Genomic DNA, 16,405 nt, shown 5'->3' with positions numbered 1-16,405 from the left:
TACGTTTTTGTTACCTTTCCTAATTTTCTCAAAAAGAAATAGTTTATTTCATTTATAAAGTAAAATAAGTTAGTGCATATTAAAGAATACATCCTAAGCTTAAAAAATACCTATAAAACTGTAATAGATATGTTTAAAATTGAGTAATACCGTCATAAATTGGTGTTAATTCTGTAAAACTAAGAAGTTTTCAAAAATTACATTTTTTGAGACGTCGTATCATTTGAATTAAATTTTTGAGATTTTTTTTGAATGAAACATCGTTTAGTAAAATGTTTGAAAACTAAGTTGTGCAAAATTAAGAGTTTTATATGAAAAATTGTATTAGTTACACATTTTTAAATCATTTTTAAACAAAATTCATGTAAGTCTCACTTTCAGCTCACACCGTACTTATGTCCATACATGTTATTTCTTTTTATTATAATCATAGGATAGCCTAATTATTCTTCTTTCATGTCCAGTTTGTAAAATTTCATTTGATTGATTAGTTAAAGAATTACATTAAAATAACTCAACCGTGCACTTTGCCGTACGCTAGTTTACAGTGCGCCAATGTTTGTGAGAAGGGTGACTTTAGAATTATAAATAAAAAATTATAGAAGCTACAGATTTAATTTTAGAAAAATCTTTTTTATACTATAAAAATATATTATTTTACAGGAGAAGTGGCGCTATGGTATTATTATTAATAATAAAAAAATTGGTCCAAATATAATTAATATTTTTTGAGATATTGAATTTGGTTATTAAATGTTACTCTATTTTCAATTGCAAAAACGCGGTTGTTGCCAAAGAAATATGTACCTGTATTAAATCTTATTATTTTTATATTTATCTATATTTTTGGTAAATGTATTGATATATTCAAATTTCAATTAAACTTCCCCCTAAAATGGCATTTGAAAATTATTCAAATTTGTTTATAATTTGTTTTTTTTAATAACGTCGCGGGAATTAAATATTCTGAAATGCCGTTTAGATAATTGATGTTCCTGGGAATTTTTCGCTAATTAACAAATTTTTTTATCTTTTTTTCCTCTTCTTTTTTTTTCTTGGAGTTATATTGCTACGGGATTATATTACTACCTTTTAGGGTTAAGTTTCATTAAGAATGTCGAATCTCTAAGTTGTAGATTTTAGACCTAAAAATATTAAGATTGGTCTAAAATCACTTAAATAAAATGTAGCTACTTACTGAGTTGCAGGGTGTTTTATTTAAAAATTTAAAAATTATTTTTACCAAGTACTTTCAAACTATTTGACGTATCCTTATCATACTTGGCAGAAAGTTTGGGTAATATACAGTCTAATAAATTTTGATAAATAAAAGCTTCTAGCTGCTACCAGAGGCGTACGACAGGGGACAGTTAATGGATGACCCTTCCCAAATTCTACGCCACTGAGGAAATTACTATTTTAGCGAAATTTTTCAATTCTCCCATACTTTCTATGAAAATAATATACTCTTTACTGGTAACTATTAGGTCATTAAGTCATTAGTTTTCGAGATATTGGACGTTAAAAATGAAAGGGCATAGTTATTTTGATACATTCATTCATTCATTTTAAACTTCTAATATCTCGCAAACTGATGACTTTATCGATACCAGTAAAATTATTTATATACATGGTATTAGAGAATCGAAAAATGTAGCTAAAATAGTAATTCACTCAGTGGCGTAGAATTTGGCAAGGGTTAATCGTTCACTATCCCCTGTCGTACGCCTCTGACACTAGCTAAAAACTTTTATTAATCACAATTTCGTATGGTATATAAAAGCCACACTTTCTGCCAATTATGATAAAGATACATCAAATAGTTTTAAAGTACTTGGTAACAATAATTTTTAAATTTTTAAATAAAACATCCTGTAACTCAGTAAGTGGCCACATTATATTAAGAGGTTTTAGTTAAATCTTGATATTTTTAGGTCTAGAATGTACAACTCAGAGATTCGACATTCTTAATGAAATTTAACCCTAAAAGGGCCCGTCGTAATATAACTCCAAGAAAAAAAAACGACAAAAAAATTTTGTTAATTAGTAAAAAATTCCTAGGAACTTCTTATCTAAACGACATTTCAAAATACTTAATCCCCGCGACGTTATTAGTAAACAAATTATAAACAAATTTGAATAATTATTTTCAAATGCCATTTTAGGGGGGAGTTTAATTAAAATTTGAATTTATCAATACATTTATCGAAAATATACATAAAAATAAAAATAAAAAAAATTGAAAAAATCTAACACATTCGTCAAAGAAAAGCGTGGCGCGTCTTCATCGAATAAACGGTTTTCGCCCCCCTCTCTTCTTTAACGAATAGGTTAGATTTTTTAAATTTTTTTTATTTTTTGTTTTTTAGTTGATTTTTTGTATAATATTTTTAATTTTAGTGACTCGTAACTAAAGAAAAGCGTTTCTTAAATTTTTTTTTTCATATTTATTTATTTTTTACTTTTTAGTCTTACATTTTTCAAACATTAAAATATATCGTCATGTTTCTGAAAATATGTATAAAACATATTATTGATGTACTAACATGAAAAGTAGTCGGAATCGGCAAAAAATTTAAAACTTTATTGTTTATTTATGAAGCATAACGTAAACAATTAACGTAAAAATTGAAATTATGTATAGTTCATATCATTAGCTACAATCCGTAAAAGTTTCAAGTTTTTACATTGTAAAAAACAAGAGAATTTAAGTATTTTTCATTAAAACCGTTTTTTTTTATTTAAACAATTAATAAACATAAAAAAAAATTCTTTGATTATTCGTGTATTGTTCCCGCGAATGCATAGGTCTGCAAATTTTCATTAATTTGCATTGGAGAAAAGGCACTAAAGTTAACGTCTAAAGATTTGACGCAAACTATTGAACTAAATAAAAGCGTTTAATGATAATGAGATCTTATGCAGGTGAATATTTCTTTGGCAACAACCGCGTTTTTGGAATTGAAAATATAGTAACATTTAATAAACAAATTCAATATCTCAAAAAATATTAAATATTTTCCGACAAATTTTTTTTTGCTTAATACTGGTAACATAGTGCAACTTTGTCTGTAAAATAAGATATTTTATAGTGCTTACTTAAAACGCTAAAAATATTTTTTTGCAAATTAGTTTTTAATGTTTTATATACAATTATTTAAATAAATAGGGGGTCAAATTTAATCTAGTAAGTCTTATGTGAAAGATTTACCCTTCAACTTTGCACAAAAAAATCCCATATACCTTCATTATTAAGTGAATTACCTCAGCAGTTAAAAAAGTATTTTCTTTGCAAAAATGACCCCTTTTTAATTATTTAAACAATGATCCCATTGTACGATTTGTATACTTTCTTGAACATATCTTTTGTACCCACCTAAACTGTGATATAAAATTTGTTTCAACCTGTGCGAATTTACATTTTGACTTTTTTTATTTTATCACGCTATTGTTAGTTATTCGGTCTCTATAATAGAGGTCCCTAATAATTAGGGTTAATCCCAACATGAGCCCTTGCATTGCCCTCTGTGTTGTTAGAATTTTTTTGCTTACGTCTTAGTGAATGTTGGCATTTCACCATAGGCTAGAACCGGCAGCACACATTGATCAAAGACTTTTCTCTTTAAGCGACCAAACGAAACTCAATATAATACTTACACATATTGCTTAATACTTATACAGCGTGTCTACTTGAGTTGGAAACATATGGGAAACTTTTTTATTATTAATTTTACGAAAAAAAGTTATTCTTTATAAAAAGTTCTGCATGCCCCAAAACCTAAGATTCAATCATCAGATATCAAATTTTCTCAATATTATACGAGGTATGTCAAAAAATATGAATTTCGGCTAAGGGTAAAGTACCTTTATTTCTCTCAATATCGAAAATTCTTATTATGAAAAGTTGTTTGGAAATAAAAACCAAGCTCAAATATGTAATTACATGCTTCTAATTGGAAAAAAATATTTTCCAAATTTTTCTCAAATTTATTGATACTAACTTCGTTTTTATTCATTACACATACGATAACTCTTTTATTATTAATTTTACGAAAAAAAGGTATTCTTTATAAAAATCTCTGTATGTCCTAAGACCGAAGATTCAACCAACAGATAGTACATTTTATTAATTTTATACGAGTTATGTCAAAAAATATGAATTTCACTCAAGAGTAAAGTACCTTTATTTTTCACAATATTGAAAACGGTTATTAAAAAAGTTGTTTAGAATTAAAAACTATGTGTCAATATGCAATTACATCCTTCTAATTGAAATACTGTGAAATATAAAGGTGCTATAATATTGAGCGAATTTCATATTTTTTGACACACCTCGTATAAAATTAATAAAAGTTGATATATCATGGTTGTGTCTTAGATTTTAGACCATGCAAAGTTTTTTATGAAGAATAACTTTTTTTCGTAAAATGAATAATAAACGAGTTATGATATTTGTAATAATTAAAAACGATGTTGGGTATCCATAAATTTGAGAAAAATATTTTTTTTTTCAATAAGAAGCATGTAATTGCATATTTCATCTTAGTTTTTAATTCCAAACAACTTTTTATCATAAGAATTTTCGATATTGAGAGAAATAAAGGTACTTTACCCTTAGCCGAAATTCATATTTTTTGACATACCTCGTATAATATTGAGAAAATTTGATATCTGATAATTGAATCTTAGGTTTTGGGGCATGCAGAACTTTTTATAAAGAATAACTTTTTTTCGTAAAATTAATAATAAAAAAGTTTCCCATATGTCTCCAACTCAAGTAGACACGCTGTATATTTATATTTATAATAATACTTATTTGAGGTGTGCAAGTACTTGAAGGGGATACGAGAAACGATCGTGCGCGGATAGCGGAGAAATATTGCAACTTTCTTAAACAATTTATATTGTCAATTGAAATTGTCAAATTAACGTAGGTATATTTCATATCTACTGTAATTAAAGAAGAAAAATTATATATTGCTTCACAATATTGATACGATATGCAATTATTATATAGAGGTAAATTTAATTAATTGTATTTTGCTTACAGAACTGCATTTTAATAAATAATTTTATTTACTACATACAATTGTTTACGTTTTAATAACATAACCTGAATCTTATTTTTTCTTCTTATTATTTTTTTGGAGTATGGCCTTGACAATTATCCTGTAACCAGAACTAATATAATTGGCCAATACAATTAAAACTGCGAAAAATGTTGCTGAGCGTAGAAACCAGGTGTCGCTTTGCCGAACTTGCACGGTCCCAATAATATAATACTTACTTATATTGAGTTTTGTATGGTCTTTGGTATGTAGGTACCTATTGATTTTAAAATTACAATTGTTTAATGTTTTTAGATATGCTTGGAAAAAAATCACAAGTGCCCAATTTGTGATGACGAAATGGCGAGTTTTATGATGTCTCAACACTTTCATTTCAAACATAAGAATGCCGTATTGGACTGCCCAACCCTTGTCTTCAACTTGAAAGATTATTTAGAAATGCCTAGTGTTTATATATACCAAGAAGAAGATAATGTGTTTTTTCTATATATTAGCTATAGTAAGTCGGAAAATACACTAAAATTAGATTTGGTTTATATGGGAGGTTTTAAACTCGCTAAAAATATATACCATGAATTTACTGTAAGTAGTGAAAACAAAGAATTTGATATTGTATTGAAACCAAAACCATGTACTGATGATTTAACTGTATATATATCACATATGTCAAAATTTATACAAATCAAATTTAAATTAATTGATCGTAATGTAAAGGTTTTAACGGCACCTGAAATGAGCCGCCAGCATGTGGCTCCAGCACACCCAAATGAGACACCAGATGTGAGTACACCCATACTAAATAATGCTCTACAGGGGAGTCAAATTGAATACACATCAAAATTCAAACTAAAATGTAAAGTATGCCAAGAATACTGCATGTTTTCAATAACTGATAATCCAATTGATGCTTACTATATTGACGAAAAAAATAATTATACATGTTACTATTGTTATGAGGCTTTCAAATTTAATCCATCAACTACTCGATATCTTAAAAGAACACATCCCCTTGATATATTTGATACAATGAAGTTTTCCAAATGGAATTGTAGTAAATGTAGTACAGAGATTGAATTTTCAGATATGCGATCACATGAAATAAACTGTAAACTAGGTAGACAATTTATTTGCCCTATAGAAGATTGTTGTGAAAAAGGAACTGTTAACCAAATGATCAAACATATGAAAGATCATAATTGTTTGGCATTTTCGTCTTACTTTAGAAAACCTGCTGGTACTTTTAGTTGTTATGTGTTTGTAAGAGAGTATATTGTATATTTAATACAATTTACTAATGCGTATAAGAATAATATTTATAACCCTTATGAAATTCGGATGAAGATAGTAGCAAAAACCGATAACGATGAGAAGGTAACAAAAATTGACAATGATCTAACCATTACCAGACAACAATGCGGCATAAATAGACCATACATTATGATGTTTGACAGCAGTAATGATATTTGGGGTAGGTCTCCCGTACATAAACACGACCTACCATTTGTGAAAGTTATTGTAATCTAATAAAGTCTATTTGTTTGCAACTGGCAGCTCATTAAAAATTCAAATCTTCAAATAGAGTGTCACCGTCAAGGAAATAGGCCATTGCCTTACGGATGTAATGGAAACCAATATCGACACCTGATATGAAAAACATTGTATCTCCACTTACAATGTTTTTCAACTATGGCTTAAATAGCATCTATAAACAATAACCTTCAATTTGGTCTAAGAACTTTTATCCTATCTTATGTAATTATAAAGTTATTTAACAAAATAACCTCATTGTAAGTGCAAATTTCTGATCACTGGGTGGAAAAAACGTTGTAACAAATGTTACAATATTAAAATTTTTTATTATTGATGAAAATTTTTTACTAAAACATTGTAACATGGGATACAATGTTTTTCTCGAAACATTTATTGAGTAAGTTTTTATAACTGCATTGTAAGTTGTGATACAAGAAAGCAAGGTAGTGGAATATTACGATGAACAACATTGTAAGTCAATATAGTCAGGAGGTAAATTCTATATTATTAACTGCTGAGCATAGTAAGCATGCCTCAAATCGTAAAAACTCACATAAAAATATTAGTTTAGAATTTCAAACAAAAATAATAACACCTATATCATTCACTGCTGAACTAACTTCTACTGATGAAACTCCGATAATCAATGGTCACAGTGGATTGCACGCTCAAGATATATCGACAGTGGAAACTTCTACATGCACCGAAGATACAAGTTTACCATTAGATACGTCTGCTGAGAAAAAACAATACCCAAAGAAGAAAAATCTTGGAAGGAAGAGACAAAGGGATCCTAGTGTTTCGAAAATGAATGTCTTGAAAAAATTGAGGAACTCTGACCAAGAATATACTGGCAAAACTGGAAAATTATCGAAAATTAGAGAACTGGGACCTGGATGTAACGATAAATGTATCAGAAAATGTAAATCGAAATTATCTGAAAATGATAGACTCAATTTATTTAATAATTTTTGGGCAATGGCTGGTCATGACCAACAAAGCGAATATTTATGTAGATTTATGTTCTCAAAGCTAAAAAGAGTCCAGAAGACACTGGACATATGAATATAATTTGCAGTTGGCAGAACACCGACTTCAAGTTTGTAAGAAAACATTTTTGGCCACTTTTAACATAACAGATATATGGTTAACTACACTATTCAAAAAAATTGATAGTCATGAAGGCGGAGGCCGTATACCTGGAGATATGCGTGGTCGCCACAAGAACAGGGCAAATGCTGTAGACGAAAGCACTAAAGTATTAAAAATTCGATTCGTGCGCATATAAACTCTGTTCCAGCAAAAGAATCCCATTAAGTAAGGCAAAGAACAAGTAAGATGTATTTTGATGAGTCTTTAACTTTTCCCAAATTGTATTCACTATATAATGAATGGATGTTAGAGAATCACCCATGCGATAAACCAGCCACCAAAAGTCAGTACAGAAACATATTCAATACTGAGTTTAATATAGGTTTTTTTGCACCGAAAAAAGATATGTGTCTTACTTGCAATCTACATAACACTAAAGCAGAGAAAGACCAAATAGAAAAAGAATATTCTTTACATATTGCAAATAAATGTGTTGCACGTACAGCCAAAAATCGCGATAAAGAGGTTTCAAAGAAAACAGAAACGGTTGTAACTACCTGCTTTGATTTGCAAAAAACATTAACTACGCTCCAATCAGAGGTATCATTGTTTTATTATAAAAGGAAGTTTAAAGTGTATAACTTTACTATCTTTGATCTTGGATCTGCGGAAGGTTATTGTTATGCATGGGATGAAGATGAAACCACAAGTAAAAAGGGGCCTAATGAAATAAGTAGTGTACTATTTGATTTTATTAAGAGAAAAGTTGCTGGTGGAGCATAAGAGTTTAGATTTTATTCAGATTGTTGTGGAGGACAAAATCGAAATTGAATAATATTTTTAATGTATATTTATGCAGCTAAGATTATGAGTATTAATATTACACACACGTTTTTTGAGGTAGGCCACTCTCAATCTGAGGGTGATTCAATGCACGCCCTTATTGAGCGAAGAAAAAAGAACGAAGTTGTTTATGTACCACAACAGTGGTATACACTGATAAGGTGTGCTACAGGAAAACCATATGATTTGAAAGAACAAGTCAAAATGACATCCTGGACTTTAAATCAATGTTAAAGAAAATACCGAATTGGGATTTAAATATAGATAAACGCCAAGTTTTCTGGTCGTATTACAAGACGTAAAAATATATAAAGAAAAACCACATGTTATTAGTTTTCAGTACGATCTTATTTCTGATCCATTATCGTTTATAAACTTAGAATGCAAACCAAAATCGAGCAAAAGGGCTACCAAATCCAGGAATAAAAATATACACGATTTATGGGAAGTACAAATTCCTTTAGCATATAATAAGTTACTTCCCATAACCACTTCAAAATATATAGATCTTGTTGCTTTGTGCTCTGGTAAAGCTATACCAGAGCAATATTGCAGTTTTTATTTAAATCTTCCACACTCTCAACAAACGGAATATTCGGATGATGACTCTGAATAAAAGTTTGCAAGGGGTTAATTTTGTTTATTTTTTAATAGAACATAAACTGTTTTATAATTTGTAAATGTTCATTTTATAATAAATAAATCTAAAAGATATTATTTTATTTACCTACTTCTTGTTAGTATATATGAAGTAAATTCTTAAATACTACTTGTCTGAGCAAAAAAATCACGTTTCAAGTAAAACCAATAAAATAAATTAATTATAATCTCTTTATTTGGATATTTACTGATTAGTTACAATTTATATGCACCTAACCAAAGAAACATACTGTGTTGAAATATCATTGTATGAACCACTTACAATGATTTTCACCTAAAATTCTGAAAAAATTTGCTATTGTAACTCGACCTAAATCAGAACCAGTAATGTTGACAACAATGTGATATGTAAAAGTGAAAAGCTGAGAAAAAGTTATAAAATATGGATTAATAACATTACAAAAAAATATAAAAGCTGACCCAGTAAAAAAATAAAATATTTTGGAAATTTCTTTAAATCGCTCTCCTGTAAACTAAGCAAAAGTGAGTTACAATGTTTTTCATATCAGGTGTCGATATGTGCAGTCACTGAAGATTTTTACCTCCGATTTCGTGGAACCTAAATTGATTTGCATGAAAACTGGTGAGTAATTAGAGGATACCTCAAGGAACAAAGGTGACATGCTGCCAACTTGTGCTTTAACCCTGGGGGTCGATGCCACCCCTTCTCGGTGGTGAAAATTATTTTATTTAAAATAATACCATAAGTCGATAAAGGGACAAATTATAAGCAAAATTTGTTATATAAAGGTATTAAAATAAATCAACACTTTTTGATTTATTAAAGACCAAAGATTTTATTTTTTCTTAAAAAAATGCATGTTTTAAATCAGTTTTTCACGTATAAATCAAAAACTATAAGCTTTTACAAAAAATTTAATATTACTGAAATTAAAGATAATAAAAAATTGAATACATTCCTCATATAAAGAACTAAACTAATGTTAGTTCAAAATGAGTTATTGGCAATTGAATGTGTATTTTTTTTTTCGACGAGTACTCAAATCTAAGTATTCAAGCTTAAATAACGGGAAAACGATGCAATGTATAAAATATTCCTGCTAAACATTTGTCAGAGTACTTCTCAATACCTATTAAATGAGCTTCATAACAAGGTAATAGCGTCAAAATTAAGTAAATTATATAGTGAAAATAAAAGAACCGTTTCGAATTTTTTAGGAAAAAGTGAAAAATAAAACATACGCCATTTCCACAAAAATTTAAATTTATAGTAATCCTTACAAGAACTTTTTTATATTACCATAAGTAATGTTTTCGATAATTTTGACCGGTCTAGAATGCATATTTTGAAAAAAAGATATAATTTAAAAAAATCATAATTTTTAAAATTATTGTAATTCTCATATTCTTTTAATAATAACTCCAAAAATACTCAATATACGTAAAAAATTATATATAACCCAATTTTAGTTTTTTCGGTGCCAAATATTTTAACTGTTTTACTATTTCTATAGGGAAAAAGATAACCGAGATTGAAACGTTTAAATCGTAAATTTTATACTACAGTTTCCCTTGCATGAATACCCCACCAGAAACAGGAATAAAGCAATACCCGCGAAAAGAGAAAAAACAATTGGACAGCGTTGTTTCACTTATCTAGGACCTAGGTCGTTTAATGTTTTACCCACTGATATTAAGGATGTTAAGAATACAAAACAGTTTAAAATTAAATTAAAGAAATATATTACAGATACGCCTCTTAGAATAATTCATGATTTAATTAACATTAGACAATAAAATAAGTGTTTGCATATCGTGGGCTTACTGCAAAAATGCGTTAAGTCCGTAATTGTTTGTTTCGAGAAAATTAACTTTTAATGTTTACTGTCCCATTAAAACTAAACTATTAGTTTCTTATAATTATTATTTGAAAAAAAAAATTCGAAAGTTGATATATTTCGGCAATAGATATTTTGCTCACAATAATATTATTGTTTATAGAGGATGCTATAAAACAAAACCAATAAAAGACTTAGATGATTTTGGCAGAATAAAAATAGCTAAAATGTATTTAACAGTTTAATCTTAAACTAACACAACAAAAATTTTATAGCATGTATTAACAAATTCCTTCAGTCTTCACATCACTATTGGTTGAGGTAGGAACTTCGTCTACATCTGATTTCGCTGTTGGCAACGATTTGTACCAACCGTGAAATTCTAGTAATGCCTCTATACCTTGATGCCTTCTATACCTGCCTATGCCCTCTATAAATGTCTCAGTACTTGAGGACATTTTCTTTATCAGTACATACTCTCACTGTCTGAGGTTCGCAATGTGGATCTTGAATTGAACAATCGGAGTCAAAATCTTGTACTTCAGGAATCTTAATGATATCTTTAGTGACTCTGGGGAAATAGAACAACTTAGACAAGCAATAATGTTTGGATCATTTTTTGTTGTTGAAGTAGAACCAAAATCAGGGGAATTATCTGAAACAACAGAATTGTAAATTTAACATCCTACGAGTTCCAAAGTATACTAAGTAGAACATTATCTAAGCTTTCACTTAGCTTCTAGCTAAAGTAATCGCCTACTAAATTGGTAGGTATTCATTGATAATAATAATTAGTATACTTACTTGGACAACTTGGACCAGCAATAATGTTGTTGAAATAAAACCAAAACAAGGGGAATTATCTGAAACAACAGAATTATAAATTTAACATCCTATGAGTTCTAAAGCGGGCTCCACACTCTCGGCGAAGTTACTTCGCCAAAGTTGACCGAAGTCCGAAGTACCTCTCTACACACTCGTTCTACTTCGCGAGGAATACATTTAAGCGGTGCGATACCGACAAAGAACCCTTTGACTCGGACGCGCCAGACCGATAGAGAACGGAAGTAGAACGAAGCGAGGCAAAGTTGCACAAGGTGGCCGTCTACACTCTCGTACTTGTTAAACCACGATCGACTTCGGCGAGAGTGTAGAGCTCACATTAAAGTATAATAATAAAACATTATCTAAGCTTTTACTTAGCTTCTAGCTAAAGTAATTGCATACTAAATTGGTAGGTATTCATTGATAATAATAATTAGTCGCAAATATCAGCAAGACAATATTGTGTACTCTGTTCAATAGATCTTTTAAAATAAAAATACCTAATTTTTATCAAACATAACCTCACTCTTAGAAAAATTAAAAATATTATTAGAATCCACTATTAAATACATACCCAAATTTTGGTTCTCCTCTTCTAATGCCATTAACACTAATTTTTCACATCTACTTTTGCCACTTTTTATCATTTTATTGACTAAAAAACTATAAAACTTAGCAAAGTAACACGTAAGGTCTATTCATTACAATGAATATTTAACACAAAATAGTCTGCCAAAACAAGTTAGCTGCACTTATCTGATTTTGCTGCATAAGCTATTCCCCGAAAAACATTGTGATAGAAATCGTTTAAAATGCCTTAACGGTTTTTAGCTGTATTACATTGCATCATTTTGTTAAATATAGTTTTCAGCTATATCGGCTATGTGCTCTTAACTGATTTTTGTAGTAGCTTTTGCAATCTAGGTCGCTATTATTTTACAATGTAAACCTTTCAAATAAATTTTTTATTATAAAAAATAATAAAAGTAAGATCCATTTGAAGCAACTTAAAGTATTTTGCTTGTATAAGATTGTGTTATAAGGTAGTTAGTATATTTTGGTCACATTTAGTATTAACGTTTAGATAAGTGCTACTCTCTATGAACAAACCCGGAAAATGACCAAACATGGACTTAACGGATTTTTGCAGTAAGACCACGATATTAGACTCATAAATATTGTAACTGTGTTTTTTTTTTAAGTTTAGGCGCGGTTGGGAGTGCATTTTTATTATTCTGCGCGCATGCGCACACAGACAGTATGGCGTTAGTTGCTAAATCTTTCAAGCGATGTATAAATATATCAGTGCAAAAAATAGGTGTGAAAAGAATATATTAGTGTTTTTAGTAAATATATTTATTACAATTTTTGTTTCTCTGGATTTGTCTTCCTCGGGAGTAAGATAAGTATTATTAAAACATTTACATTTATTATACTTCACTTCGTCTGTTTGTTACCGTGAATTGTCATTATGTGCGAGACTACAAAAACAAAGAGGTCGTAGCCTTATTGGTATAGCATTCGGTTACGAATCGAAAGCTCTTGGGTTCAAATCCTGACCATTCCTATTCCATTTTGTTTTTTTTTTGGAAAGTGGTAAGCATTAAAATTAGTTTAATATTTAAATAAAATAAAAATGAACTGTTTAAAGTATATTTATTTTGTTGAAATCATATAATAGAAGTATAACTTCTTACGTGCGTAGAAAGAACACACTCAATCTTTTTTCTCATTTGTTGCTATGTTATTTTTTGAGAAACACATCGTATTGATGATATGTTTTTTCCAGATTTTGGAATTAAATTATTTTGTTTAATTATTTAATTATTCAAAAAACAATGTAATGTTCTTTAATTTTTTTTTGTTCTCTTAATATTAAGTAATATAAAATTGTATTGATTGTGAGAAGATAGTGTGTACTCAGGATATTTTTTACATTACAATAAACCAAATTAACCACTGCACATGTATTCTGATTCAAGTGGTATTTTTATGTTTATCTACGACTGATACATAATATATGTATTATACTTGTGGTGTTTGCAATATAATGCCATATAATAATCCCTTAGGGATTAATAATGCGGGATTAATAGCTATTAATCCCTCTGGCACAACAATCACAAAATTCACCACGGAAACAAAATAATCAACCTCAAAAAGTGTCACTGTCAAACGAATAGTATATTTGACAGTTTGTGTTGAGATGGACGAAAATGAAGAATCTTTTAATTGTACACCACCAGAAATTGTAGAACTAGCTACAGCAACAGCATCTACCTTAATACCTTATGTAAATATTTGTATTAAAAACTCTACTAAAGTTAATGATGATTCTCAACAAATTCAGTTTATTAATTGTACTATTACTAATTTTAATGTTTTTAACAAATAAAGTTGTTCATTAAAAATCTTAAATTAATTAATTTGTCGTAGATAAAGTAGAGTATACTACTGGCAATAATGGCTCTCATTCCCTCGGAATGTTACTCCCTCGCCGCTAACGCGGCTCGGTTTGTAAATATTCCTCGGGAATAATAGCCATCATTATTGACTCGTGGTATAATCTATTATTATTTATAGGGAATTATAATGATTTTGATGTATTACCGTTGTATGTATTGTATCTTTTCGTTGAATACACATTTATTTATTTATTTATTTATTTATTTATTTATTTATTTATTTATTTATTTATTTATGTATTATTACCGATAAAATTATTAATTTTCGAGATATTTGAAGTTAAAAATGAAGGGGCACAATACATTAGTCAAAATAGCTGTGCCGTTTCATTTAAACTTCAAATATCTCGAAAAGTAATGATTTTAGCGTTACGAATGACGAGTATATTATTTACATAGAAAGTCCGCCAGTGGCGTAGAATTTGGGAAGGGTAAACTATTCACTGTCCCCTGTTGTAGGTCTCTGGTAGTAACCAGAAACGTTTATTTATCAGAATTTAAACGTATTCAGAACTACATCAAAAATTATACAAAAAATGTGAATGGGACATCAGTGACTCTCAGTTTGGGTTTAGGCAAGGTTTAGGAACAAGAGAAGCAATAGGAGCAACACAAGTGTTGGTCCAAAATTGTTACGATCAGAGGAAGGACGTGTATACGATATATTGAAGATGCTGTCTTAATTTGTGACAACATAGCAGATCTTCAACAACTTGTCACTATAACAATACATAAGCGAATGGGATTAGAGATTAATGCCAAAAAGATCAAATTCATGATCATCTCCAGAAACTTGGATGCATTTGAAAACTCCACCATAACATTGAATACTAAGTCCATTGAAAGAGTGAGCAAATTTAAATACCTGGGAACGTGGCTTTTTGAAGACTGGGCATCGGACAGGGAAGTAAAATATTGCACTGAGGCTCGCATTCAAAGATAAGCTTTCGTAAAATTCAGGAGGGTACTTAGCTGTTCAGAGTTCGATCTTGCACTGAGACTAAGGTTTACTAAATGCTGCATGTGGTCGGTGCTGCTATATGACATAGAGGGCTGGACACTCAAAACGAGGGATATAAACAGATTATAAGTCTTCTAAATGTGGCTTTATCGCCGTATCCTAAAGATACCATGGACAGCAGTCACAAATGTAGATGTCCTTAAAAGAATCAACCAAGAGCGCCAACTTTTCGAAAACATCAAGAAAAGGAAAACGGCGTATTTGGGTCACATCATGCGAAACATCATACAATCTCTGATACACATTGCAAGAAACAGAGAACTAAAAGAAAATGTGATCGCTAACATCCATTATTGGATTTGCATCTGAAGAAGAAGAAGATCAGAATTTACTAGGATGTACAACAGTACTAAATTTTTTGCCAAGTGTGACAAGGGTATGTCAAATAATTTTAAAGTAGTGGGTAAACATATTTATGAAATTTTTTATTAAAACACCCTGTAACTCAGTAACGAACCACATTGAATTTGAGTGATTTGGGTTAAATCTTAATATTTAGAGATCTAGATTCTACAACTCAGAGATTGGACATTCTTGAATATCCTAAAACTCAGATCTTCTGTTTTAAATGAATAATCTTTAGTTTCTGCTTTACTTAGTTGATGTAAATCTGCTCTCCATTTCAGTTATTGCTGGCATTTAACTTTTTGTTATATTTTTGTTAAATACTTTTGTAATACACTAGATATAATCTGTAATTTTTAACCCACGTAAGGCGGTGCTTAGATTCTTACGTAAACAACGGTGTGGAGTGCATTTGCACCCTAACTGTATAACCCTTTCTTTTTATGAGAACGTCGGGGAAATTAATTTGAAAGATAATTAGGACCTATTTATTATAGTACGAAATAAAATTTTACAAAAAGTACTCATTTAATATTTATTATAGTATATGAAATGACTTTATTTTTTATATATGACTTATTTATTATATTTTTTATTCATATATGACTTATTTATTATAGTATGAAACAAAATTTTACAAAAAAGTCCTACCCTAACGTATTCATTTCATTTACAAAAAAAATTGTTATCGTTGCAAGACAAATATGTACATTAGGGTGCATCGAAAAAGGCGAAAAAAATTTTTTTTGTTGCGAT

At 29.4% G+C, this 16,405-nt stretch overlaps 1 protein-coding gene across 1 annotated transcript in view; it reads left to right on the top strand.

Annotated features, from left to right (window-relative positions):
• The window catches only part of LOC126891897 (uncharacterized), a 34,272-nt gene extending 19,793 nt beyond the window's left edge, over positions 1-14,479 (top strand). The window contains exon 2 of the mRNA XM_050661238.1: positions 5,364-14,479. Coding sequence (XP_050517195.1) covers positions 5,364-6,593 — 1,230 coding nt within the window. The 3' untranslated portion in view covers positions 6,594-14,479. The remainder of the gene's footprint in view (positions 1-5,363) is intronic.
• The last annotated feature ends 1,926 nt before the right edge of the window (positions 14,480-16,405 follow it).

This window comes from Diabrotica virgifera, chromosome 9, assembly GCF_917563875.1.
Source record: "Diabrotica virgifera virgifera chromosome 9, PGI_DIABVI_V3a".
NCBI lineage: Eukaryota > Metazoa > Arthropoda > Insecta > Coleoptera > Chrysomelidae > Diabrotica > Diabrotica virgifera.
The sequence above is the reverse complement of the archived record's forward strand: the minus strand, read 5'-3'. Positions and strand labels throughout refer to the sequence as shown.